This window comes from Moschus berezovskii, chromosome 22 (genome assembly GCF_049115385.1).
Source record: "Moschus berezovskii isolate FMDL1 chromosome 22, NW_MosBer_1.0, whole genome shotgun sequence".
Classification (NCBI taxonomy): domain Eukaryota; kingdom Metazoa; phylum Chordata; class Mammalia; order Artiodactyla; family Moschidae; genus Moschus; species Moschus berezovskii.
Genome location: NC_142481.1, coordinates 466,443 through 493,329, shown reverse-complemented (window position 1 = coordinate 493,329; position 26,887 = coordinate 466,443). Strand labels below are relative to the sequence as shown.

The following is a 26,887-nucleotide window of genomic DNA, read 5'->3' as shown; positions in this document are numbered from 1 at the left end:
CAGGATGACAAGAACCCCCAGAGCCCTGGTTGAAAATACATTATTTCTGGGGCCGGGGGAGGGGGGGCTCTGTATTTTTAAGATGCCCCCAAGTAACTTTCAGGATAAGAAGTTTGGGGAACAAGACCAAACTTAGTGGTTTCTGGCTGGAAAATCTCATCAGGGTCCCCGTTTCTCCACCGGAACCCTCCCTCTTTGGGGCACAAGTACTTCTCCAGACCCTTCACCAGTTCCTCCCACCGTGAGGGCCCACCTTGAGCAGGGCACTGCCTGTAACCGCCGCATTTGCTCCACCTGCAGAGGGGTTTCATCTTTGTGATGTCACAAGGGAGGGCATTGTCCGGGCAGAAAGAATAGCTTCTGCAGGGGAGGCTAGCATGAGCCCTGGCTCTCCAAACTGAAGACTGTGTTGCTGGGAGTGCCCAGCACTGTCCACATTCCCAGGCCCTTCTCTCCTCTGTCCACAAGGCAAGGTTGCCTTGTTGCTTCTGAGTTAACTGCCTTTTTTTTTTTTAGCAGCATTTAAACACTTATTCTTCAAATTAAGAAATTACACACTTTGATAATGGTCATTGTCTTAAAAGTGTCATTCAGTTGCCACACATTTAAAAGGATATTGGTAATTCTGACCAATTCCTATAACTGCCTCCTTGGTATCCACCCCGGACCCCATCGTATGGCTGAGCCTTCTGACCAGTCCTTCTCCCACATACAGGACTTCGTGACCGTCTGCTGAGTCCACAGTGCCCTTCTCCCTGTGCCGCACCCCCTCAGTCCCCCCACATCTCCGCGGTCAGGAGATCCAGATGAGGAGGTGGAGAAGCACAACCGACAACCTGCTGGTGTCCCAGGCACTTCTGGAGCCAGAGTGCCATGCTGGGCACCTCAGACATAGCAGACCAGGACCAACGAGGTCCCCACGGAGCACAGAGCCTGGTGTGTGGCATCAGGAGACAGAGTGGACAGTAAGAAAGGAGAAAATGTATGAGGTGATGTTAAGTAACGGTGCGTGCAATGCAGCAAGTTGACAGGGTGGTGAAGTGGGCAGTGAGGAAAGCGTGCTGGTTGGATGGTCCAGCATCAACATGGCCATGAATGGCCCCTGGTCCAGGTTGCTGAGGGGTGGAGTCAAGGTTGGGCAGTAACCCGTGCTCAGAAGTAGCTGAGAAACAGGCAGAGACTCCATGACACCAGGCACGTGTTTTTCCACCCTGACTCTACGAAGCCCTGGGCTGGCGGATCACACTTCAGAGTTACCTTGGGAGGTAAGAAGTCACTGACTAGCTTTCTGGTGCCTTCACCTCCCCATCCCAGGATCCATCCTCCTAACCCTGAACTCTGGGGTTCTTAGGGACCAGGATCTGATCCCATCCCATGTATGCATAAAAACAAGTAGCTGATGAAAACAAGAGAAATAAATGTGCTCACTGGTCAAGGAAATAAGCAATTTTCTGAGCATACTTATTTCCAAAAGAAAAACAGCACACTGGATTACAGATTCTATCAGAGGCACATATATTAGAACAGATGGTCCAAAATTTTAAAGTAGTCACATACATTTAGAGAGATAAGGCATGACATTAACAATAGGGAATGAGGCTAATAACATATAAAAGAGAACCAAGAAGAAATATTAGATATGTAAAACAGTTGTTGAAATGAAGATACATTAGAGGAAATAAGTAGCAAACAGACAGCTGAGAAATTAGCAAACTAGCACAGCAAACAGGAAATGGCCAGAGGAAAGAAAGGAAAAGGAATTAGAGAACATGAAAGCAAAGCTAAGAAATATTGACAACAGACACAGACATGCTAACATCTAAGTATTAATAATCGGAGTCTTAAAAAGAGAAAAAATTTAAATACATAGATGAAATCTTAAAAAAAGAAGAGATAAATTTCCCAGAATGTAAAACAGAATAAAGACATCAGGTGAAAAGGCCCATAGAAGTAGCTTATGAAGTTAAATATATACTTACCATACAACTCAGCTATTCCACTGCTAGGTTTTTACCCAAGATAAATGAAAACCTGCACACGCAAAAAACACTGAAAAGGAACATCCAGAGCAGCTGTATTTACACTGGCCCAGGGCTGGGCTCAAGGTAATGTCCATCTACAGGTGAACAGAATGACTACCTCATCCACATAACGGAAAGCAAGCTACTGACACACGGTACAATGTGGAGGAGCCTTCAAAATCATGCTGAGCAAAAGTATCTGGATACAAAAGGTACGATATGAATAGAACACTGTACAATTCTATCTTTATAAAACTCTAAAAAGACAATTCTAATGTATATTCACAAAACAGACATGTGGCTGCCCAGGTCTTAGGGTTGTGGTAGGGACATGGGGAACTTTTTAGAGAAGGGAAAAAATTCTCTAGTTTTACTATAGTGGTGGTTACAAGGATATGGACATTTTTTTCAAAACTCACCAAACTGTAGACATAAAGGGAGATTCAACAGCATACCTGTGGTGTTTATAGAGCCTCAAGACCGGATGAGGTCAAGGTAGTGTGAGCAGACGCGAAGTGGGGAGGAAACAGCAAAGGGGACCTGAAATGCAGGCCACAGAGGCAGGGGTCGAGCCCCGAAATGCAGGTGAATGTGTTTCAGGAAGGAAATGACCCATCACCTGAGAATTTGAGATGCTACTGCTAAAGTCAAGGAAGAAAACAGAACTGACCACTGGATTTAGCAATGTGGAGGACATCTGGCAGCAAGGTAGGTTTTGGAGTGGGTTCAAGAAAGAATGGTTTCCCCAACGCCTCAGCGGTAAAGAATCTGCCTGCCAATGCAGGAGACCCAGGAAATATCAGTTCAATCCCTGGGTAGGGAAGATCCCCTGGAAGAGGAAATGGCAACTCACTCTAGTATTCTTGCCTGGGAAATTCCATGGACAGAGGCGCCTGGTGGGCAACAGTCCATGCGTTGACAAAGAGACAGACACAACTGAATGACTGAGTAGAAGAAAAAATGGAAGGGAAATGAAGACAGCAAGAAGAGACCACCTTTGAGAAATTCTGCTTTCTGTAACAAAGCAGAGAATGATACAGGATCTAGAGGGTTTTCTTTCCTTTTTTTAAAGTGTGTTTGCACATCAATGAGGATAAGCCAGTATATATAGAAAACCTGATGATACAAGAGATAAGGGAAACTTGCAGGAACAACGTCCTGAGGCAGTGGACATGGAACAGGCTCTGGCGCCAACCCAGTCAGTTTGTATAAAGGCACCAGTGGGCAGGCACAGATGTTACCGAAAGTGGGTAGAGGAGGTGGAGACCTACAATGGAAGCCCTCTGCTGGTGGCTCCTATTCAGTCAGGAAACAGGAAGCAAAGTCATCTGCTGGGAGCAACCCAGAGGGAAGCTTCAGTCAAGCAATTGTTGGAATCTTGGTACTCAACAGCTAACTAGCTTAGGAAAAGATACGTGAAACAGATGGTGGGCAGGTCCTAGTCACTGGTAATGGAATGGTCCTAGGGATGACAATGGCAGTGTCTGGTGCAGACAGGGTGGGAGGCAAAACCAGTAGCAGATAGGCTGAAAAGCTGTGAGGTCAGGACATGGGAAGGTTGTCTACATGGATAGTGGGACTGGGAGTTACGATGGGGGTGGTTTTAGATGCAATACTGCAAGAGTAGAAATCTTTGCAGACGAGTGAACCAGTCATAGGTGACTGCAACAAAGCAGCAGAAGTAATATGACAGTCTGATATTCCAAGAGTCAGAACTGTTTTAGAGAAAAGGGAGGGAGAACAATTTAGAAGCAATAAGTAAAGAAGAATAGGAGAGAAAGCAGCCACTCCCTGCAAGGATCTTAAGAGGTGCTGTGCAAAGAGGAGACTCATGTTTCAGCAGATGATGGATGAATGGAGACTTCCAACTGGGCCCAGAAGGTTTCAGAGCAGGGGTATCAAAAGGGCAATGAACTGAGCCATGTGTAGGTGAGAACCAGAGAGGTAAAAGGGGACCTAGGAGTCCTGGACACACAAGGTTGTATAATAGGTGGTAGGGAGATATGGAATCCTCCTAGAGGAAACACAAGACTGGGATCCTTTTAGAAGGACCCTTTAGAAGTCCAGGAGGCCCTTTTAGAAATATTTTTTGGGGACTTCCTAAAGTGGTCCAGTGGCTAAGACTCCATGCTCCCAATGCAGGAGACCTGGGTTTGATCCCTGGTCAGGGAACTAGCTCTCACGTGTCACAACTAAATAAGATCCTGCATGCTGCAACTAAGACCTGCCACAGCCAAATGAATAAATAAAATTTTTTAAAGAGAAATACTTTTTTAAAAATACGAGGCTTGGTAATATAGTTACAGAAGAACTTATCAGGATGCTTGTGGAATATGTAGAATATTGTATATGACTTCCAAAACCCTCTGGAGTCACTAAATCAAGAGAATCTGGGTTCACTCAAAGTGTATTTCTTTGGGTATTAGAATACAATTCCCATATATTGGCAGTACAACTCTTGATACATTAGATTGCTTTCTCTTACAGAGACAATGTTGATAACTCTAGACTCTTTAACGATCTTTGCACAAATCACATGAGAAATCCAATTTACCCCTGCAACATTTATTGGGTTAACTATACATTAAGGTAGGGATCAGATGTTACACACCTATATAAGCACCAGCTATAGGCATCAGATAGTGAACACAGCATTCCACAATACCAGCAGGCGACTGCTTCTCACCCCCTGGAGCATCATGGACCCCTAGAGAACTAGATGAACCTTCTGTACTCTGGATTTCTAACCAATACCGTTGAAACCTATCCAGGAAGGATTGCTGGTCCCAAATTATAGCCCAACTTTAGGGAAACACAGGAAATATTTGTGAACCAAAGAAACACCACCCAAGTCCTCCTATTCATCTTACCCCCTTTCCACTCTGAGCAGAGAAACTTCCTCACTTTATGAGATGATTGATGCTCTCTTCCCTTCTGAGTCCTCCCTACTATCAGACAATCTTCTCATCTAGAGAAGAAAAGGAAACACTGCATCCCAGGGAGACCTTGAGAAAGAGGGATCTCCTGTGCAGAGGTGTTTCTTGCCCTCTGCCTCATGAAGGGTAATTCTAAACCTGTCAAGGGGCATTCCTCTGACTTGCCCAAACCTCCAGCGAGTCCTCCAGCCCCTGGTTGACTATAATCTTCAGGGATGGAGGTGGTGAAATTCTTGGGAAACCAGAGCCCAGAAAATGCAGTGATTCTCAATGTTCAATCCAGACTTCATATTTCAAAGGGAGCTTTGCTCTCATATTACCAGAAATTCCACAGGCAAAGAGCCAGGTAACTTTCTCATTGTTTAGGAATTTGATTTTTATTATCAAATATCTACTATAAAAACAGTGAAGACAATTTTCAAAAACACATTAAGGGAAAAAAGTATCACTGCAGAGGCAGCGTAACACAGTGGTTATAAACATGAATTCTGGAGTCAATCTCTCTACTCCTAACTAGTTGTGTGTCCTTAGGTAGGTTTCTTATGATCTGTGCCTCAGTTTCCCCACTTGTGAAATTGAGATAACAATAGTTCCTATCTTATAGAATTAAGGGGAATGAATAAGTTAATATCTGAAAAGCATTTAAAAAAAGTCTAGTACACAGTAAGTACTGTATGTGTTGGTAAAACTTAAAATCTTAATTAGGTTAATTTACCCATGAGTATTTCCAGTCCTTATGCAAATACACTTTTCAGATGTTCTAGTGGATATGTATATACAGTTTTGTGTCCTTTTTATTCCTTTATGTTATGCGTTCTGACTCAGTGTCAATAATTATAACTTATGTGATTGCCTAAAACAGATTACAAACTAATTGTCCAACTGCAGTAATGAGCAAACCATGGACACTGACATACCGGGTTATTAAGTATCACCTTCTGTTCCAAGAACATCAGTCTCATACTTCTGCACAATAACCTTTCCATCATTAGTAATCTCATTTACTACTCTTTTCTAAGGCTAATTGTTGATCAACAGTAAATATCCCATTCAATATTATAAAAATTCAGGTTTAGTATTCCATATTCTAAAGGGCACCCAGACCCTCCTCTTACAATAGCACAATCTGTGTTTCCATAATGATGCACAAATGTTATTGTAAAGCTTCCATTCAGTACTCCAGCTTGATGCAAAAAGAGCGTATGTCCAGTTGAAAATACTTTTCTAGGATAAAGTTTTTCCCATAACAACGCACTCTGAGCCACAAACAGTAGAGATCTCTTACTAATAGACATTTCATTCCCTATGTTCATGGTGCTCAAGTAGGATTCCTGGTGAACCACGAGGGGAGTCTGGAGTTCTCTTCACTGTACTTATTTGATTTTAAGCAAGAGCTACACATCTGTGGAAGGCTTTTACTTATTCTTTTCATTCACAGGTTTCTTCTACAAAGAAAATCTCTACTGATTAATAGGGGGAGAAGTCTTACTAAACTCTCATTAAAATTTCCCCACATGATTAAACTTTAGGGTTTTTTCAGTGTGTTATCAAGTGCACAATAAAATAAAAAGCTCATCAATTCAATTCACAGAGTTTCTCTTCACTATGAATTCTCTGGTGTTGGAGGAGGGCTGAGTGACCACTAAAGGCTTTTCCGCAGTTGCTGCATATAAAGCGTTTCTCTCCACTATGCATTCTCTGATGAATAATAAGAGAAGAATTCTTACAGAAAGCTTTCTCACACTGATTACATTTGTAGGGTTTTTCTCCAGTATGGTTTCGCAGATGTACAATAAGGGAAGAACTCTCATTAAATGCTTTTCCACACTCGTTACACCTGTATGGTTTCTCTCCAGTGTGAGTTCTCCGGTGAGCAATAAGATGAGAGCTACAGTTAAAGGATCTTTCACATTGATTACATTTGTAGGGTTTCTCACCAGTGTGAATTCTCCGATGAGCAACAAGGTGACAGCTCTGGCTGAAGGATTTTCCACATTTATTGCATTCATAGGGCTTTTCTCCAGTATGAGTTCTTTGATGTCTAACAAGGTGAGCCATTTGGCTACAGGATTTTCCACATTTATTGCATTCATAGGGCTTAATCCCAGAATGAATTATTTCATGTTTAGTGAGGGCTGAACGTTCTCTAAATGCTTTGCCACATTCCTGACAGTTATAGGGTTTCTCTCCCGTGTGAGTTCTCTGATGGGCAATAAGGTGGGAGCTCCAGCTGAAGGATTTTCCACATTCAGTACATTTATATGGTTTTGCTCCAGAGTGAGTTCTTTCATGTTTACTAAGGGCTGAGTAATCCCTAAAAGCTTTTTCACATTCATCACATTTAAAAGGCTTCTCTCCAGTATGCATTCTCATATGGGCAATAAGATGGGAGCTCCAGCTGAAAGATTTCCCACATTCAGTACATTCAAAAGGTTTCTCTCCAGTATGAGTTCTCTGATGCCCAATAAGATGTGAGTTCCAGTTGAAAGACTTCCCACATTCATTACATACATAAGGTTTCTCTCCTGTATGAATTCTCTTATGTACAATAAGATGAGAATTCCAGCTGAAGGCTTTCCCACATTTATTACATTCATAAGGTTTTATTCCAGTGTGAGTCCGTTCATGTTTAGTAAGGGCTGAACGATTCCTAAAAGCCTTTCCACATTTATCACATTCATAGGGTTTCTCTCCAGTATGAGTTTTCTTATGTTGAATAAGGTAAGAACCCCAGATGAAAGATGTTCCACATTCATTATATTCATAAGGTTTCTCTGTAGCATAAGTGCTTGTATGTTGTGTAAGGAAGGAGTCATACCCAAAGACTTTCTCCCATTCATTGTATTTATATGCTTTTTCTACAGTACCAATTTTTTGATGTTCCATAAAGGATGAAAAGTAAAAGATGTTTTCATATTCTTTGTAATCATACTGGTTTCTTCCAATATGAATTCCTGGATGCTCATTAAATGATGGGCTCTGGTTAAAGATTTGATGGCATTCCTTATACTCATAGAGTTTTTCTCCTGTATGCATTCCCATATGATCACCAAAATGCAGTATATGATTGAAAGACTTAACAGCATCAGTACATTTTAAAAGATTATCTCCAGTTTGTACCCTTGCAGGGTGAACAGGCTGCATGGACTGATAGAAGGCTTTGTCATACTCATTATTTTCACAGGTAATCTTATCAGTATACATTATGGCTGAGTTCCATCTCCAACTTTCAGCATTTACATCAGGCTTATAGAAATGTTCTATTTGAGAAACTTTCTGAGATGGAACAATGCTTAAGCTCTGGCTACACCCTGCTCCAAGTTCACAGAACTCAGAGCCTCTTTGAGACAGTATCTGCTTTTGCATGAAGACCATCTGCCTCATAGCTGTACTCTGGTTCACATGATACATTTCTAATTGGTCTTTACATCCCAAAACTTCTAACCTGGAGAACCAAGGATCATCCCATATGTATCTCTCCAACTTCATGCTATGGGACTGTTCCTCCTCAAGTATGCTCTGTGTTGGGATCAACGCTTTGCTTTCAAGATTTTTCATCCATTCTGAAATAAATAGAAAAAGGCCATGAGAGTATAGAGAAACAAATTCTAAGAGTAGGGTGGACAAGGTAAGATTTATTGTCCATGTTACTGAAAAGGCAAGTGTGAACTTTTTTCCAAATAGACTGGTAACCCAGAGAAAGATCATAACAGGAAAGAGGAAAATAGTAAAGAGTGAACAAAAGTAGTTAACCAGAATACAAAATGTGTACTGAATATGAATAAAACCCATTTAGGAACATTTCCCCATGTAAAGGAGGACTAGAATAAGGGACTATTGAAAGCCTGCACTTGGTTTCCTCTGGACTTAGCTCCACACATCTTACCCTCTGCTGATGCTGCTCTGCATCCTTTCACTGTAACAATCCATTACCCTAAGTTTAATGCCTTCTGAGCCCAGTGTGTACTTCCAGTGAATCACTGAACTTGGGAGGCTGTCTGGAGGATCCTGACACATTTAATACTACTAAGGTGAAAAAATAATAACTGGTTAAGCAAAAGACAGATGAACAACCAGCCCCTCAGCAACTAATATTTAAATTATTAAAGTATGTCAATTCATTTCTATGTTATAGTGTCCTATTGCTCTCCTATTTTGACACCTACCAAAAAAAGGAGGGGTGTTAAGTGAAAGTATCACCAACAAGGCTTCAAGCCTTATTTCCTATTCCACAGAGTTCACTCAGTAACACAAAATCATCTGCCCAAAGGGCAAAAATCACATAGTTTAAGGATACTCCTAAAGTTCTTTTAACACTGCAGAATAATTTGTAGAGTGATGGCAGAAGAGACAGACTTGAAAGACAGCATACTGCAATGAAAAAGGTACAGGAGTTATAGTCTGATAATATGTATTTAATTACTGGCTCTGCCACGCTCCTTAGGTGAGTTTTCTGAAGATTAAATGAGATTGTAAAACCAACAAAATGTCTGGCAAATTCAATATGTGGAAGCCACCTATCATCACTGCTGAGGTTATCAGTCCTCCAACAACGGAAGGGTCTTTACTAGTTTCCTATCGCTGCTAGAACAAATCACCCATCTCGCAGTCTGAAAGTCAGAGGTTATAAACAGCTTTCACAGGGCTGAAATCAAAATAGCTTTCCTTCAGGAGCTCTAGGGGAGAATCCATATCCTTGCTTTTCCCAGCTTTTCCCTGCCTGCATTCTTTGACTTGTAGCTCCTCTATCTTCAAAGTATATTATTCCTATCTCTGCTTCTGTCAATCATATCGGTGTGTCTGATACTCACTCTTATAAGGACCTCATGATTACAATGGGCCCATCCAGACAATCCAAGATAATCTCTGCATCTCAAAAAGATTCCTAGTTTAATTCACATCTGAAAAGCCACTTTTGCCACACAAAGCACCATATTCAGCTTTGGATGTGGACATTTTGTTGGGGGAGGAGGGTATCATTATTCAGCATACCATAGTGTCTAAAAACTACAGGGACCCAATAAGGACCTAGACCATGGTTTTCTTCAGGTTTTTCTGCTTTCTTCACTATATACTACTTTCCCCTTTTACTACCAAAGTCCTCTACAACAGAGAGATTCTACTCTGCTGAAGAACTGGCATCTATTATCAATTTTAAGCTTAGCTCCTAGAAGTTAGAGAGACCCGCTTTGTGCTCAGTTGTGTCCAACTCTTTGTGACCCCATGGACTATAGTCTACCAGGTTCCTCTGTCCATGGGATTTCCCAGGCAAGTATACTGGAGTGGGTTGCATTTCCGCCTCCAGGGATCAAACTCGCATCTCTTGCATTGACAGGCAGGTTCTTTACCTGCTGATCCACCAGGGAAGCCCCAGAAGTCTGGGAATGATCTTCAAATAGCTTTTGAATTTTCCCAGTAAAAAACTTTGAAATGGTAGCTGACCAAGCCACTGACCAAACAATTTCTGACCAGCTTTACAATCAGTATTTGTGGCCTGAGCATATCTTTCACCTGTAAATTATAATCTCTGTGATGAGAGGACAATCGAAACACTATATAGCACTGTGATTGTGGGGTTGTAGATGCTAAGCAGGTGGGAAGCCAGAAAAGGAGATCAGCACAACAGAAGCCATCCAGGAAGATTTCACCCACAAGAAACGACATGAGCTCAGCCTTCGAGCATGGCTCAAGTACAGACTGCTAGAATGGCACAAGCAGAGGTAAGCTGTAAACTCCAGGAATTAGGCAGGAAATAATGAGAGAAAAAGAAAATAGAGAAAATAGGAAGGTCCTGAAATTGAATCAGTTGTTTAAAAGGTAATGCAAGTCATTGTAGGTTTACTGGCAGAGACCTAATATGGAAGACTTCAGGGATGTAAATCTAGAAATACCACCCGAGAGGCTCATAACAAATAAAACTTTACTCAGCAACTTGAGCTGGATGAGAAGAGACATTACTTCTTAGAGAGGAATGAGCAGGGAGTCAGGATGACTCCCACATTTCCAGCTCTGGGGACTCACAGAAGGCTGGCACAAGGAGATGGGAACACCAGCCAGAAGGGAAAGCTGAGATTCCTGGTTCAGTCAGTATCAAGGAGACAGCTGAGATGATCGGCAAGAAGGCAGAAGTGTAAGGCTGGAGCTGATGGAACCACAGGGCTGAGGATGATTACTCAGAGAGGTCAGCACATAAAAGCTACTGGAAATTACGACTCCTTGGTACAGGGTTTCAGATCCAGATGGGGGTAACAGGTAAGACTCCACAAAAGCCCACTTCTTCAGAGTGCACAGAAAGATGTCCACCTTTAGGACTCAAGAGAGAGCACAGAATATTGTTAAAAAATAACAAAATACAGAACAATGTGTACTGTATTTCACCTTTGGAAAGTTGAAAAGTAACTATGTGTGCCTATATGCTTAACCAAAGCTGTGCATTGACCCAGAGTTTATTCAAGGAGAACAGTTAATTTCGAGTAACAGATTTGTAGCATTTTAACTTACCCTAATCACATCTCTGACTCCTCAACTCAGCAGTAGCCTTGGAAAATAACATCCCATATTTCTGGTGGAGGAAACAGAACAAAGCTAGAGCTTTTTCAAAGCCTCACTCCCAAAGAACAGTCATTATCTGAGCTGTTTGGTGGTTCCCAGAAAGATCCCACTTGAAAGGCTTGTGGGAACTTGCACAGTGCTAAAAGCTTCCAGGAAGTAAGGATCTGTCAAACATTTCCAGGCAAAGTTTTAAGAAGTCTTTTTTTTTTTTTTTAATTACTGTCTGAGATGATGGAACATGGTTGGGGCAAACAATATAGAAACCAAAAAATCAAAGGAAAAGCTGAGGAGTGAGATACGCATAGGAGTTTTGAAAAGTTCTAACATATTCCTGGAAATCTAGAAGGCCACGTGCAGACACACTGTAGTTAAATTTTCAAAAGCCAAAGAAAGAATCCAGAAAGCAATAAGAGAGAAGCAAGTCATTACACACAAGGGATATGCAACAAGATTAACAGCTTATTTCTCATCAGAAACCAGGGAGGACAGAAAGAATGAATTGTGTCAACCATGAATTCTATACCTGGCAAAACTATCATTCAAAAATACAGAAATCAAGACCTTCCCTGATAAAACAAAAGGTAAGAGTATGCTAGTAAAGCTGCCCTATGAGAAACGCTAAAAGGAGTTCTTCAGACTGAAATGAAAAGACAATAACTCAAAATACAGACCACCAATAAAGGTAACTACATAGGTAAATACAAGACTGTATAAATGCATTTTTATTTGTTTCCTATTTGATTTAAAAGACATTACATAAAATCCAAACTAAACTGCTGCAAATTAAGATGTTAATTATAACTTCCAGGACAACCACTAATAAAATAACCAAAAATTAACAGTAAAAGGAAAGGGGTTACCTGTGTGTTTCTGTGTGTCTCTCTGGAGGATAACAACAGTGTGAATAAGTATAAATGAAACTTTCTTTCACTTACCCATTTTACATAGCTTTGAGTTTTTAAATCATGTAAATACATTATCTGTATTAAACAATCACTTTTTGCTGGGTTTTTTTTTGGAAAGAGTCTGTGACTACAGGATATAGGTTCTGCAATAAAAAATTAAAAAGCAGATAAATGAACGAGAAGTCTTTTTAGACAAAAATGACAGCAGATAATATGAGAGGTAAGGAGGGAAACTGCAGCATACAAAAATTGCTACCTTGTTAAGAAGGTGGGCATCTTTGCTCTGAAAATAGTACAAGGGATGAAGCTCCTTGGAAGGAACTGTGATGCTATCTCAGGAAGTGAACTCCTCATGGCCTCAGCCCTTTTCTCAAAAAGTAGGGCTTGGAGGAACAGTTCCTCACTCCCACCTGGGGCCTGCTCTCACCTGGACAAGTGCCTTGAAGAGGATATCCTGGTTCCATTGACCATGGCTCTTCTCCTTGCTCCAACAGGGAGATGACCTCAGGTTTGGTGATCTGATTCCCTACATGAAGAGGAAAAACACGGACTTGTGTAGTCATGTAACCCTCCTTCCCCTACTCTTTCCATGAGTGACACTTCACTTCATACTTTATGATCAGTAGGTACTCCATCCTTGAACCTCAGGGTTCATGATCACCTCGGCCCTCCTGAGGCTCATATAAGATGGTAAACAGGGAGTAGCAGAGGGTATTGCAAGGAGAGCTTCATTTATTCGGTCAGCCAGCAGCTTACCTACAGACAGCAGGTGCCCATAGGTCTCCAGCATCACGTCACGGTACAGGGTCCTCTGAACAAGGTCCAGCTGCCCCCACTCCTCTTGCGTGAAGTCCACAGCTACGTCATTGAAGGTCACTGGTTCCTAAAAGACCAGACATGTTCCTCTTCAACCTGGAGACACCTTTCCCTGCCCCCAACTCCATCTAGTGTTTTCTGGGGAGGGAGTAGGGCTGACAGTGTTGGGGAGGAAACAGGACATAGAGGAATTGTCCTGAATGTATTCAATATTCTGACTGATGTGGGTAAGGTCTCACTGGGAGCCAGCCGAGGCCCTGCATTTGAGATGTACTCTTAGGAAAGCAGATACCTGGGCTCACAGTAACCACAATAAAAATGAGCAGCTCTCTCCGAAGTCTTGCTCAGTTCCAGTAACACTGGGTAGTATCTGGACAGTTCTTCCTGCTTTTCCAGAGCTGCAGACACTTAGTGAGACCAAGCCCAGGACCAGGATGGACGCAGAATATGAACCCTGATCACAAAGCAGAGAACCTGGGGCTGACATCTGCTCCATAGTGGATCCAGGACCTGGAAGGGTTCTCTAAACATTCAGAGGCTGCCTTCCTGGGCACAGAGAGAAGTTTCCACTCCCAGACTGTTTCTGAGAACAGCCTCCCAAGGACTGGAGGTGGGGTGGGCCAGGACTGAGCAGAGCTGTCCAAGCCAAGGAGATCCACTTACAGTTGCTATCAAAGCACTTTGAGTTCTAAAAAGTTCAAACTGACGTTTTTAAGAAAAAGAACCAGGAATATCCACTAGAAAAATCAAGGGATGCCTGATTTTTGCAACGAATGCATCCAGTACAGTCCTTTGAAGCCATCAAAGTGAGTCTCAGGTATCTGGGCACTTCCAGGGTGGGGCAGGGGCATGTCTTCCCTCATGAGGGCACTGGGGAGTGAGCTGTGTGTTGTGGAAGGTGTGCTACAAACCCCACAGCCCCTGCTCCTTTTGAGGCCTCTCTCTTGGCCTGTCTATCCACTATGGTCCTCTCCTCCAGGTCAGCACAGAATTCCCTCAAGACAAACACCCACTGAATGGACACGTGTGCAGTGCACTTCCCCTCATAGCATCTGGTGAACCTCTACAAAGCCTGTTAAACACTTCTCTTCCAACCACATACGGCCGCTTTCCTTTATCCCTGTGGGTCATGGCTCATAAACCAAGCCTGTCATCTCTGATGAGGGCCAGCTTTCATGCTGGGTCTTCAATGTAGATTTCTCTGCCGGTCTGAACTGCTCCCCTCACTCCCTTCACACAACTGGCTTGAAACACAGAATTGCTTCTGCTCCAGTGATTCTCTTACTCCAAAAAACATTTACAACTGCTGATCACAACCTCCTATGGTGAAACCCTCCCAAAACTCGGATTCCTCAGTGACAATGGGTTTTCCTCTTGAAGACCTGCCCAGGCCTCACTTTTCTTAATGGCAGCTGCCTCTACATTTTTGGGTAACAAAAACATTTTTACTTAAATGTGACATTCAGGTAGAGAAGTTCACAAAATCTAAGTATGCACAAAGCATAAACTCACTGCACTTCCAGAGTGATACACTCAGGGGTGTTAGGGAAATTTGAAAAAAACAGTCTTGTTTAGGCTTCAGAGACAAAGCAGAACAGGCCTCTGAGCTTGCTTCTAACCTGTGTGGACAGTGCCCTGACTGGGAGTAACTGAGTGCTGAGTCCAAGACTTGCAGCACTTTAGATAAGATGAGGGAGGAATTTTGAAGTCCCTGAGCCCCTGAAAGGGGCCTGGCCAACCAAGCCCCAACCAAACCCCAAGCCCCAGCAACATTCCAAGTTTTACAAGACAAAACAAACAGCATTAACGTGAAACCAGGCTTGCAGTTTGGTCACAGATTGATGATGATATCAGTTTGCCTCCATCCTGGGATTATAAGCAGGAAACTGAACTGCAATCTCTGAAGTCTCACCCACAGAGCGGACGCGCTGCCTGGGACCCTTTCCCAGTTGGGACTCCAGATGTGCTGTGACTTGTCACTTCTCAGCACTGTTTAAGTCTGGATGTTGGTCAAAACCCATTTGGTGATGTATCCTTTGCTCTATTTCTCTTTTAATGTTAGTTTACTGAAAGTAAGGTAGATAATTCTCTGACAAATATTTGTATTATTTATTTGTGTATATCAAGTGGCTTATTTTGTTAACAATTCCTTTGAACCTGACACGGAAGTGAAAGCTTTCAGCAAAACAGGGGGCACAGGCAGGAGGCCATGCTTCCCGCCCAGGGTGCTCTTAGGATGCTATCTCCCTGTAAGGTGGCACCTACTTACATGGCTTCAAAGTTCAACAGTTAACAATATCCAAGCCCACACCCTGGCAGCAGTAAAGCAGGTGGAATGAGCCACAAGTTCACCTCCCACTCCTCCAAAGACCCCAACAGATCCCCACACAAATACTTAAAAAGGAACAACCACCTTTAACAGAGACAGAAGGAATAAAATCACTAGAAAGAATCCGCAACCCCTAATAAAACAGTGACAAAGAATTAATCTCAAAAATATACAAGCAACTCCTGCAGCTCAACTCCAGAAAAATAAACGACCCAATCAAAAAATGGGCCAAAGATCTAAACAGACACTTCTTCAAAGAAGACATACAGATGGCTAACAAACATATGAAAAGATGCTCAGCATCACTCATAATCAGAGAAATGCAAATCAAAACCACAATGAAGTACCATTTCATGCCAGTCAGAATGGCTGCTATCCAAAAGTCAACAAGCAATCAATGCTGGAGAGGGTGTGGAGAAAAGGGAACCCTCTTATACTGTTGGTGGGAATGCAAACTAGTACAGCCACTATGGAGAACAGTGTGGAGATTCCTTAAAAAACTGGAAACAGAACTGCCATACGCCCCAGCAATTGCACTCCTGGGCATACACACCGAAGAAACCAGAATTGAAAGAGACACATGTACTCCAATGTTCATCGCAGCACTGTGTATAATAGCCAGGACATGGAAGCAACCTAGACGTCTATCTGCAGATGAATGGATAAGAAAGCTGTGGTACATATACACAATGGAGTATTACTCAGCAATTAAAAAGAATACATTTGAATCAGTTCTAATGAGGTGGATGAAACTGGAGCCTATCATACAGAGTGAAGTAAGCCAGAAAGAAAAACACCAATACAGTATACTAACGCATATATATGGGATTTAGAAAGATGATAATGATAACCCTGTATCCGAGACAGCAAAAAAGACACAGATGTATAGAACAGTCTTTTGGACTGAAAAAACAAAAACAAAAACCAAAAACAGTGGACCCTGGCACTCTGGCAATGATCAGTGATGACTGCTAAACTACAGGTGAAAAGCAGACAGGGAAATTTATGATGGAGGGATCAGGCTGACTATACCTGCACCCACTAATCCATCACATCATGTGGAAATGGGACAACAGACAACCTGTGCCCACTGATGCAGCCCAGGAGGGACTCGGCATCACCTATCAAGGACTCTTGCCCAAAATACAAAGCCTGAAACTGCTCTAGCCTCTAGCTCAATTATCCGTCTACAAGAGACAGCAGGATGAAGGAACTCATCCAAGGACATCACAAGGGCAAAATTAGGCAAACCAACAAGATAGGCGACCTGGTTTCATCAGCATATGAAATACATGCAACGTGCCATCCTCATTTGGATCCTGATCTGAGTAAACCAACTGCAAAAGATATCTTGGGGACAAGCGGGGAAAACTGAATGCAGGCTTGGTACTAAGTAATACTAAAGAATTACTGTTAATTTTGCTGGGTGTGATAAAAGTATTGTGTTCGTTTCCTAAAAGGTGTGTATGTCTCAGATACATACATGGGTAAAACAATGTAATATCTGAGCTTTGCTATAAAATACATTTTTTCCTAATACTTGACTTTTAAAAAAACTTATTTTTTAAAATTTATTTTTATTGACATATAGTTGACTTCCAATGTTGTTTATAACTGTTGTACGGCAAAACTGATTTGGTCATACATATATATACATTTAAAAAAAACACTCTTTTCCATTATGGCCTATCTTAGGATCTAGCTTTTTTTCTTTTTAAGGTATCCAAACAGACGCAAAGGCAGAAAGCTGAAAGGTGACATTGCTAAGGCTGATGAATGTGGATGTCTGTGGTCAGCTGAATAACGGTCCTGACAAAGATGTCCACATACTAATGACTGTTACCTCAACATGACAAAAGATGTCACAGTTACAGTGGTGTGATTACATTAAGGATGCTGAGATAGGGAGATTATCTTGGATTATCCAGGTGGGCTCAACATAATCACAACGGTGCTTACAAATGAAGGAGGCAAGAGGGTCTGCATCAGAGAAAATGAGACAATGGAAGCAGAGTTCAGAGCGATGCACACTGGAGGAAAGGCCCACAAGCCAAGAAACGCAGATGCCTCCAGAACTGAGTAAAAGCAAGGGAGCCAATTCTCCCCTGAGCCTCCAGGAAGATAAAAGCCCTGTAGTCCCATTCTAGCCTTAGAGCACCAGAACAAGAGAATAAATTCATGTTGCTCTAAGTCATTGTTTTGTGGTAATCTGTTACTGCACCACAGGAAACTAATAGGTTTAAAAATCACATGGCTTTTTAAAAATATTTTTATTTGATTGGGCTAGGTCTTAGTTGCAGCATGTGGGATCTAGTTCCCTGACCAGGGATTGAACCTGGGACCCCAGCATTGGGAGTACAGTCTCAGCCACTGGACCACCTAGCCAGAGTCCCCCAAACCACCTAGTTTTAAAGAAAAGCCAGTAAAGAAAAGAAGCCATTAGTACATGGTGAGCCACAAATTCCTGTAAGATGAGGAGCAGAGGAAAGTGTGGCTGACCAATGAAACACCAGAGACCCCCACCCTGCATGTGAGAAGGGGCTGCAGTGGAAGCAGAACCCCAGGAGAGGCTCTGGGCTCTGGGTTTAAATGCCACTGAAGTCAGGAGTGAAAATCAGGCTTGAATGTCTGTACTCAAGAACACTTTTGCCAGTTGCCCCTCCTCCCTGCCAGCTACTCTACCTGATGGGAAAGAGTGTAAGAGGTTCTCAGGTTGCCCAGGTGAGTGACCGCCCTGGAGTTGAGACCCCCTTCAGCCCAAAACAGGGAAAGAGGAGGGGGTCTGTAGATGACCTGACAGTCAGCTGTATGCCCAGGAAAACTGCAAGCAGAACTGACCTGGTGATGGTGGCCCACCCAGGCCCACAGTTTAGAATGAGACTTGTCAGGAGAGACAGAAAAGAGACAAGGAGGCAGCGAGGTCAGGAACCAAAGCTGCTCAGCTACACAGAGCCACACAGTTCTCTGGTAAACACAGATAGATCAGAGGGCCCCTGAACACAGGAGAAACATCTGCACGGGTGGAGACTGAACTTAGCAGCCAAGGGGACAGAGAATCCAGGAGGCAGTCACATAGAACCTTCAGTGATCTGAAACTCTAATCCTCAGATTGGAAAGTTTCAGTATAAAACAGGACAGGATGATACAAGAGGCTCAGAGTATAAGAATCCACAGAATACGAAGAGACAGAAAACACAGCAATCAGGTCAGGAGGTCATATAAAAAACCTCAGAAAAACAACATAAAGGAAAAGGACAGGAAGGGGTTTTGTTTTTAAAATAAAGGACTTCTTTACATAAAATGCTAGCCATAAGCAAAAACAGATACATTTGACAAAAATATACCAAAAAACATTTCCCTGATAAAAGACACCATAAAGTTAAAGAGGAGAGTGAAAAAGTTGGCTTAAAGCTCAACATTCAGAAAACTAAGATCATGGCATCCGGTCCCATCACTTCATGGCAATTAGAAGGGGAAACAGTGGAATCAGTGTCAGACTTTATTTTTGGGGCTCCAAAATCACTGCAGATGGTGATTGCAGCCATGAAATTAAAAGACGTTTATTCCTTGGAAGGAAAGTTATGACCAACCTAGACAGCATAGTAAAAAGCAGAGCCATTACTTTGTCAACAAAGGTCCGTCTAATCAAGGCTATGGTTTTTCCAGTGGTCATGTATGGATGTGAGAGTTGGACTGTGAAGAAAGCTGAGCACCAAAGAATTGATGCTTTTGAAGTGTGGTGTTGGAGAAAACTCTTGAGAGTCCCTTGTACTGCAAGGAGATCCAACCAGTCCATCCTAAAGGAGATCTGTCTGGGATGTTCATTGGAAGGACTGATGTTGAAGCTGAAACTCCAATACTTTGGCCACCTGATGCAAAGAGCTGACTCATCTGAAAAGACCCTGATGATGGGAAAGATTGAAGGCAGAAGGGGATGACAGAGAATGAGATGGTTAGATGGCATCACCGACTCAATGGACATGAGTTTGGGTAAACTCTGGGAGTTGGTGATGGACAGGGAGGCCTGGTGTGTTGCAGTCCATAGGGTCGCAAAGAGTTGGACAGACTGAGCGACTGAACTGAACTGAAAGTTAAGACAAGCTACAGACTGGGAGAAGATAATCTGTATACAGCAAAGATTCAGGATCCAGAAAGCAAGAAATGCTTATATATCAACAGAGTCTACTGAAATCTAGAGATGGGAGTGAGACAGAGAGAGAAGGCAATACAGATGACCAATAACTACATGCAAAGATATTCAACCCCACAAGCAATCAAGGACATGCAAATTGAAGTAATACACTTTATTGGTCTCGAGGTAAACAAAAATTAAAAGACCCAATATTAATACTGTCAAGTGGTAGCAAAGATGGAAATAGACACCTTTCCTCAGAGTGGGGAGACTGAGAAGGAGCTTTGCTCTTTCAGAGCCACGTGGCAGCACTGGTCATACTGACAACACATATACCCTAAAACTTAGCAAAATTCTGCTTCCAGGAGTAAGCCTAGATAAACTTACACGTGCACACAAGTAAAACTGTAATGTCCACACAGCTTTGTTTGAAATAGGAAAAATGGTAGAGGAAGGAAGGACTCATAAGCCTATCCACAGAAGAGATGAATATAGAGTGCATGTCTTTGATGGGGCAAAAAGAAATGCACCTGATCTTTACTATCACATGGAGGGACCTCAAAATTGACCTTGAAAGGTGTCAAGGAGACATGTATAAAGCACTGTTAAAAATTATAAGATTATTTATTACCTTATATCTACAGTTGATTATCTACATGTTATCATGCTATTTACAAAGTATGAAAATGGACTCGCTGTATATGTATTTTAAGTGGCTGTTCTCAGGGAGGGTGGGAGAAGAATGTAATTGGGGACTAAAAAAGAAAGCAAAGCAAATACAGCAAAACATTAACAATTGTTCATTTGGAGTGATGGGAGGCACCTGTCTAGCTTATCACTTTTTATATTTTTCTATAGCTATAGACTGTCAAAATAAAAATCTAAATAAAATATATTTCCAGAGTTGAGAGATGTCATCAAAATTGAAGGATCCATGGTCTGCCAAACAGAAAGAAAAAAAGACCCCCAGCAGAACACGCCCCAACATCAGGGCCGACAATTCATGGAGGCCTTAGGGACACAAAGGAAAATGCAAAACTGAGGCTGGTGATGAAACAGAAGGAAGAGATGGCAGGAGACAGGCACCTAGCCTCACCAGCTGTGGAGAGAAGAGGTGGGGCTGGAAGAGGAGTGTCACTGTTACCTAATGCTCAGGAGCAAGGGAACAGGGCAGAAAAGGGCCCACCTCTAGGCAGGAGTGAGCCCTTCCAATTCTAAGGTAACCCTTACCTGAATTCCCATCTTCCAAATTATTATCTGCCATGATGAATTCCAAAGATATTTCACCCAAATTCTTGTAAACATTTTTGGACAGATGGCTTTGCACACATGTGTAAGCGTTTATCTAGACCTTCTAAGGCACTTTATGAAATCTGATACACCAGCCACACATCTAAACCATGGCAGGATGCAGGGGGTGATGAGCTGGGTCTCAGCTGTTTGCCTGACAGTATCTCATCTGATTGCTCCTGCATTACCTGAATTCTCTGACCACTGGCCCCTTCATGGAACCTAGTAAAATTCAGATGAACTCTTCAGCATCTTCAGAACTTCATGATTTATTACTATTTTAGGGCAAGCTCTTTGCAGAGAAGGAAAATGTAACTAGAGTGTGTTCATCCTTGACACAATCAAGGATGGGGGCAGAGTACTCCATTAACTGATGTCTTACATCAAAGTTTATTGTGCAGAAAACTTTGGTGGATTCTTAAGGAGGGGTTTAAGAGTTTCCACATTTGGAGTGGCTGGCTGGGGTTTTTTAATGGGATGGAATATTATTATTTTCCCTATTCATCAAAATAATGGGATCTGGACTCCCACTAGCTGAAATTTCACTAACCAACATGTTTCTAAAATCAGACTATACCGATAACAAGGGATAACAGCCATTTGATGTTTTCACCAGGTGAATGCTTTATTTCAATAAATATTTAATTTGGAGGGAACAACAGAGGCGTAAGGTGCTCTTGTCTGTGTTTCTGAAAACCTCACTTAATACAAAACTCACATATTCAAGGCTTGAATTTCCCAGAGGGAATGATCCAAAGTGAGTGTGGAGAGAGGGCCAGGAATATGTGCTCATAAATCACAACTCTTCAGACACTGGAGGGTGGTGGTATTTGAATTCTCCATTTTATTTTCTCGGCATTAACTCTAATAATTCTCAGACACCCTCATAAATATTGTCAGCTAAGTGCAGCACAGTGGTTATTAGAACTTCATAGCATTTCACTGCAGCTAACTTCTATTCCCAAGCAAGTGATCCAGGGCCCATCTGTCAACCTAGTCTAGCTTCACTACTGATTATGCTACAGAATCTAAAAATGACTGCACACTGTAACAGCAGCAAACATCAGTCACTCAACTTTTGATGCCAGACAACCACCACCCTGCATCACGTGATTCAGGCCTTGCCTCCCAGAGACAGCAGCACTGCCATGTGGGGACAGCACGCTTATAACAAACTTCACCAATCAGATTTAAACTGTGGGAGGTTTTGTTGATTTTTTTTTTAACTTGGCGGGAGACACAAAGTTAGGCAAAGGTGTTATTAATATATTTATATCACAGTATCTCCCATTTGCTTGATTCATTATTGTGACTTAGAAATGAAAAACCTAAATATAGTAATGGAACTATTTTTGTCTTTCATAGCAAAAAATCATTAGGATACACCTAAATTCAAAGAATTAGGATAAAAATCTCTCATTTAGAAGTAACCCTTCTCTGGTGGCTGAGACAGTAAAGAATTTTGTCTCTGCAATGCCAGAGACCTGGGTTTGATCCCTGGATTGGGAAAATCCCCTGAAGAAGGGAATGGCTAACCACTCCAGTATTATTTCCTGGAGAATTCCAGGGACAGAGGAGCCTGGCAGCCTACAGTCCATGGGGTTGCAAAGAGCTGGACACAACTGAGCAACTAACAAACTTCTAAAAAACTGAAACAGTAAGTTAAAAATGGCTATTTCTGTCATAAGGAAGAAAAAAACTGATAAATGATATCACATCGATAACCTGTCAAAACATGCTACATGACAGAGCAGACACAAAAGACCATGTATTATATAGTTCCCTTTATATGAAATGTCCACGATGGGCAAACACAGAGAGAAGTAAATTAGTGGCTACCAAGAGCTGGGAGTTGGGGAAACAGGGAGTAACTACTTACGTGTATAAGGTTTCTTTTTGGGGTAATGAAAATTCTAGATACTGGTGATGGCTGCAGTTCTGTGAATATACCAAAAAATACACTGAACTGCGTACTTTAAGAGGTTGAACTTTATGGTATGTGAATAATATTTTCATAAAACAGTTATAAAAAAATTCTTAAGTGGCTGCCTCCAGTAAGGAGACTTGGCAAGAGGGGAGGAGGGGGATGACACCTCTCCAACATCATCAACTCTGCTGCTCTGTTTCTCTAGGGAGTCAATCCTGTGCCCAAACAATCACAAAGTCCTCCTGCTTCAACTCCCTTACACGTATCAGATCTTGCTTCCAGGTGCCGATCAGACTGAAGCCTGATTTGCCAACCTGCTTTCCAGTCCCCTTCTTTTCACTCCCCTGCCAGGAGCATCCTTCCAGCTACATTTTAGACCCTGGTGCTTCTTGCTCCCAACACTTCTGCGGCTCCTTACTACAACCAGGATGAAGCCCCAACTCTGTGGCAGTCATTCAGGATACAGCAGGGTTTTTCCTGGCCTTCTTGGCCTAAAATCAAATTATGGTCAGCCTTCACTCAGATGCTGGTCATGCAGTGGGTCCCCATGGTGCTAGAGAAGGCAGATTCCTCTCACCAGGCTATGGCCATCCGGCTGATGTGTCCCCTTCACCTCTTGGCTCAGGTGCATCCTATCTCCCAGGCAGCCTCCCTCTCCACAGCAAAAGGACCCCAGCTGTGGCACATGGCCTCTATGCAGACTCTGTCCCACTTCCAAGGGATCCGTTGTGCTCAGCTCCTCCAGAGCTCAGGGCCTTTCTAAGCACCTCAGGCCTGTGTCCTGAATCACATGTACAGCACCAGGAAGATGGTGAGGCCTCAGGAGCTGACTGAACCACCCTGGAAAGGGGCCTGGGAGCTCCTAAGGATGGGGCTCACAATTGACCTTGTTCGCCTCCCTAAGCACAGAGCTCAGCAAATAGGACCAATGTGGGTCAAGTACTGAATATACGGGGAAGGTGGAAGGGAAAGGGGGAGGGGACTGCCTGCCAAAAGGGACTGACCCTTATCTACCAAACATCAAGGACTCTGAACAGGCTGGTTGACAATGAGGCTCCAAGTCACGGAAAACTGAATTCTCCCTACCTATGCTCAGAAATCAATAAACTTCTGGCTGATTCCTTTTCTATCCAAACCTTAGCTGTGGTAAACTGAGGCGCCATGTCAACTGGGATGGTCAGGGACACCCTCAACACCTTAGGAAGAGGGCAACCCGTCAGATAAAAGCAGAAGCCCCATCTCACCTGGGCCTGGGCTGTTGGGAGCCCTGGGGCCCTCCTCCTCTCCTCGGTGGTCTCCTCCACTTGCCAGGTAGAGTCCTGAGGGCACAGAGCTGGGGGAGGAAAGTGAAGTCACAGAGGCAGTTCTCCCTGCCAGAAGTGGCCCACCTGAGTACTATTTCCAGACCCTGTCCCTCCCTTTTGGGCAAGGGAAAAGATCTTCTTCCTCACATGACAGATGAAGGCAGTGGGATCCAGAGAAGTTAAACAATAAATCTAAACACATGACCTACCCCCTGTTGTCCTGAGGCACTGTCATAGAGAAAGTGCCTGTTCACAGCCTTTCTGGGTCTGAACTCTAAATGGCCACACATGCATTCTCATGCATCCTGTTCTGGAGATTTCATCACTAGATCCCCCACTGATGTGTTCAGATCCTTCCCTGTTCCAGCTCTACCAAGAGATGGATCTGGACCAGACGCCCTCCTCTCTCCCCACCAGCTCTGATTTCCAGCAATGGCAGGTTACTGATGGGAGAGACCACAACATGGTAACCAATGTGTCTGATGAGGAAACAGGGTCTTGACTCACCCCAGGAGGCCCATGGGTCAACAGTCGTCATCCCCCAGGACTGGTCCATAAGGATACCTACACCAGAGGGTCAGGTTAGGACAGGAAAGGAAAGGACTGTGACACTGATCCTAGTGACTAAAGCCAACAAGATGGAAAAGGAGACCTGTCTCACTAATGTGCACAACAAAACATTACTGGTCTTTTGATGTCTTTAATGACAGATACATGAAACTACACTTAAAAATAAAACACACTACTGACACCATTTAATGTTGTTCTTAAACTATAAACCAATGCTATACAGTGAAAAACAATAATACAAGTAAAAAACATGGGGATAGTAGAGAAATTTTGGTTGTAGATGACTGTCTTCCAAGAAATTCCACAAATCACCAGAAAAATCTCTTAGAACTAATGAGACTTCTTAGGAGAGAACTACAAAATACACGAAAATTACATTATCTTTTATACAAACCATCAATTAAAAAAAACAAAACAAAACAACCTCACTCAGTTCTAATTCTGTACCAAGATAAAGAGACCCCCTCCAATCCTCAAAACCCTTAGCCCCTTTACAGCTCTGACCCCTGGCTACAGCAGGTCACTACTAGAGAGGCCCAGAAGAAACAGGATTTGTACTCACCCCATGAACCCCACGGGTTGATGGCAGCCATCTTGCAGGATTAATCCACCAGAAGCTTGCCCAGGAGCACTGGATTTGGGTGATTATTGAAAACCAACCGCAAAACCCACCTAATAACAAAAGTAGGAAAAGACAAAAAAATGTTTTTTCTCAAAGTGGGAATAACGAGAACACATCCACAAAAACAATAAAAGACTTCTACAGAGGACTGTAAGAAAACAATTTACAATCAAAAACAAATTCCTGAAGAAAAATGAAGAATGACTCGAGTTAGCTGAAAAAAGGACATGGTCCAGGATGAGCGGGGAGAAATTTGTTAACAGTTCTCATGAGACGGGTACTGACAACGACGAGGTAGCTTTTCTATTGATTTAACAATAACTGTAGTAAAATCTACCTACAACATTCATATGTAAGTACTAGTCTAGAGCCGAAGGGAGGGAAGAACGGGCGAGTGGCAGCTTAATGGTTCAGGGTCGGGTTTTTTTTTGGGGGGGGAGGGGTGATGAAAATGTTCTGGAATTATATAGTGGTGATAACTGCAAAACGCTCTGAACGCACAAGAAAACCACGGACTTGTACGCTAAAATAGTTAATTTTAAGTTATGTAAATCTACTGTAGAAAAAAAAAATCTGTCTCTTGGTGCAGGGGCTAACAGAAAACCAGATTTGGAAGCCAGACCAACCCAACCTCCTAAATTCTAGACTTTTATGCAAATTCCGCGACTTCTCGGAGCGCACCAACGCCAACTGGCAGAGCTCTGCGGATTCCTGGGAGCGTATATAAAGCACTGGAACGCCCAATGGGCACCGGGATCTCCGCCCAAACTCCAAGCTGGCACACTAAATATTCTGCACGCTTGTTTGCAACTTGACAAAGTCATCCGGTCACTGCACCTTTAAAAAGGAGCCCCGGGCTGTTCCCAGGTCACTTTTGACTTCCCTCTGTGACAGATGAGAACGGGTTCTCTCGAGAAACGCCTGTTCGGAAAGACAAGGTGGACTCCTAGGGACGGCCTCGGAAGCATCCTCGCCACCTGCCTTCTGGCCTCTCACCCTAGACTTCCTCCGCATTCCCGCCGCGGGTGCGATGCTCACAGCCCGTCCCGGGAACGGCGGACCTCACCTGGTTCGCAGCCGCCGGCCTCCCACCCCTGCTGGCCGGTGACCCCTGCTCTCCGCGGGCAGCTAAACAAGCTCGCGCCCGCTTCGCCGAGGGCGTTCGGCTTTTATTGCGCTCACATTCGGCCCGGCTCGGCCGTGAGCTTTGGGTTCCCGCCCGGGGGACAAAGGCCCGACGCGCGGGGCTCACCCGGACCCACCCAGCCGATCCAGCGCCTCCGCGAAGCCAGAGGCGGGCCAAGGGACCTGCCCTGGCTGCGAGCCAGCCGCAAGTGTAGGCGCCGCCTCTCCCCGCCCGTCCTCCCTACCCGCCGGGCCAGCGGCAGCGGCAACAGTAATAATCCCACCGCCCGGCCGACCGCTTCACCTCAGCCGCGGACAATGGCGGCCTCTCCCCCGGCGTCGACGGGGACGCGTCGCG

The 26,887-nt window shown here is 43.4% G+C and overlaps 2 protein-coding genes across 13 annotated transcripts in view; both read right to left on the bottom strand.

Moving 5' to 3' along the window:
- Window positions 1–509, bottom strand: part of C22H19orf18 (chromosome 22 C19orf18 homolog) — a gene marked incomplete at its 5' end in the record, with an annotated part of 13,754 nt that extends 13,245 nt beyond the window's left edge. The window contains one exon of the mRNA XM_088830681.1: window positions 254–509. Coding sequence (XP_088686807.1) covers window positions 254–509 — 256 coding nt within the window. The remainder of the gene's footprint in view (window positions 1–253) is intronic.
- On the bottom strand, window positions 414–26,887 carry ZNF606 (zinc finger protein 606). 12 transcript variants are annotated; one of them, XM_088830335.1, is made up of 9 exons: window positions 26,471–26,827; window positions 25,345–25,454; window positions 24,720–24,776; window positions 24,153–24,241; window positions 13,171–13,297; window positions 12,842–12,940; window positions 12,445–12,557; window positions 11,459–11,519; window positions 8,382–8,520 (listed from the first exon to the last, which is right to left on the bottom strand). In XM_088830335.1, exons 2-8 carry the CDS (start codon window positions 25,373–25,375, stop codon window positions 11,460–11,462), a joined length of 576 nt encoding a protein of 191 aa, XP_088686461.1. In that variant the 5' UTR covers window positions 25,376–25,454; window positions 26,471–26,827; the 3' UTR covers window positions 8,382–8,520; window position 11,459. The 12 variants fall into 12 exon arrangements, with proteins under 12 accessions (XP_055267228.2, XP_088686457.1, XP_088686455.1 ...); XM_088830334.1 differs by having other exon boundaries at window positions 8,379–11,519; XM_088830338.1 differs by lacking the exon at window positions 12,445–12,557.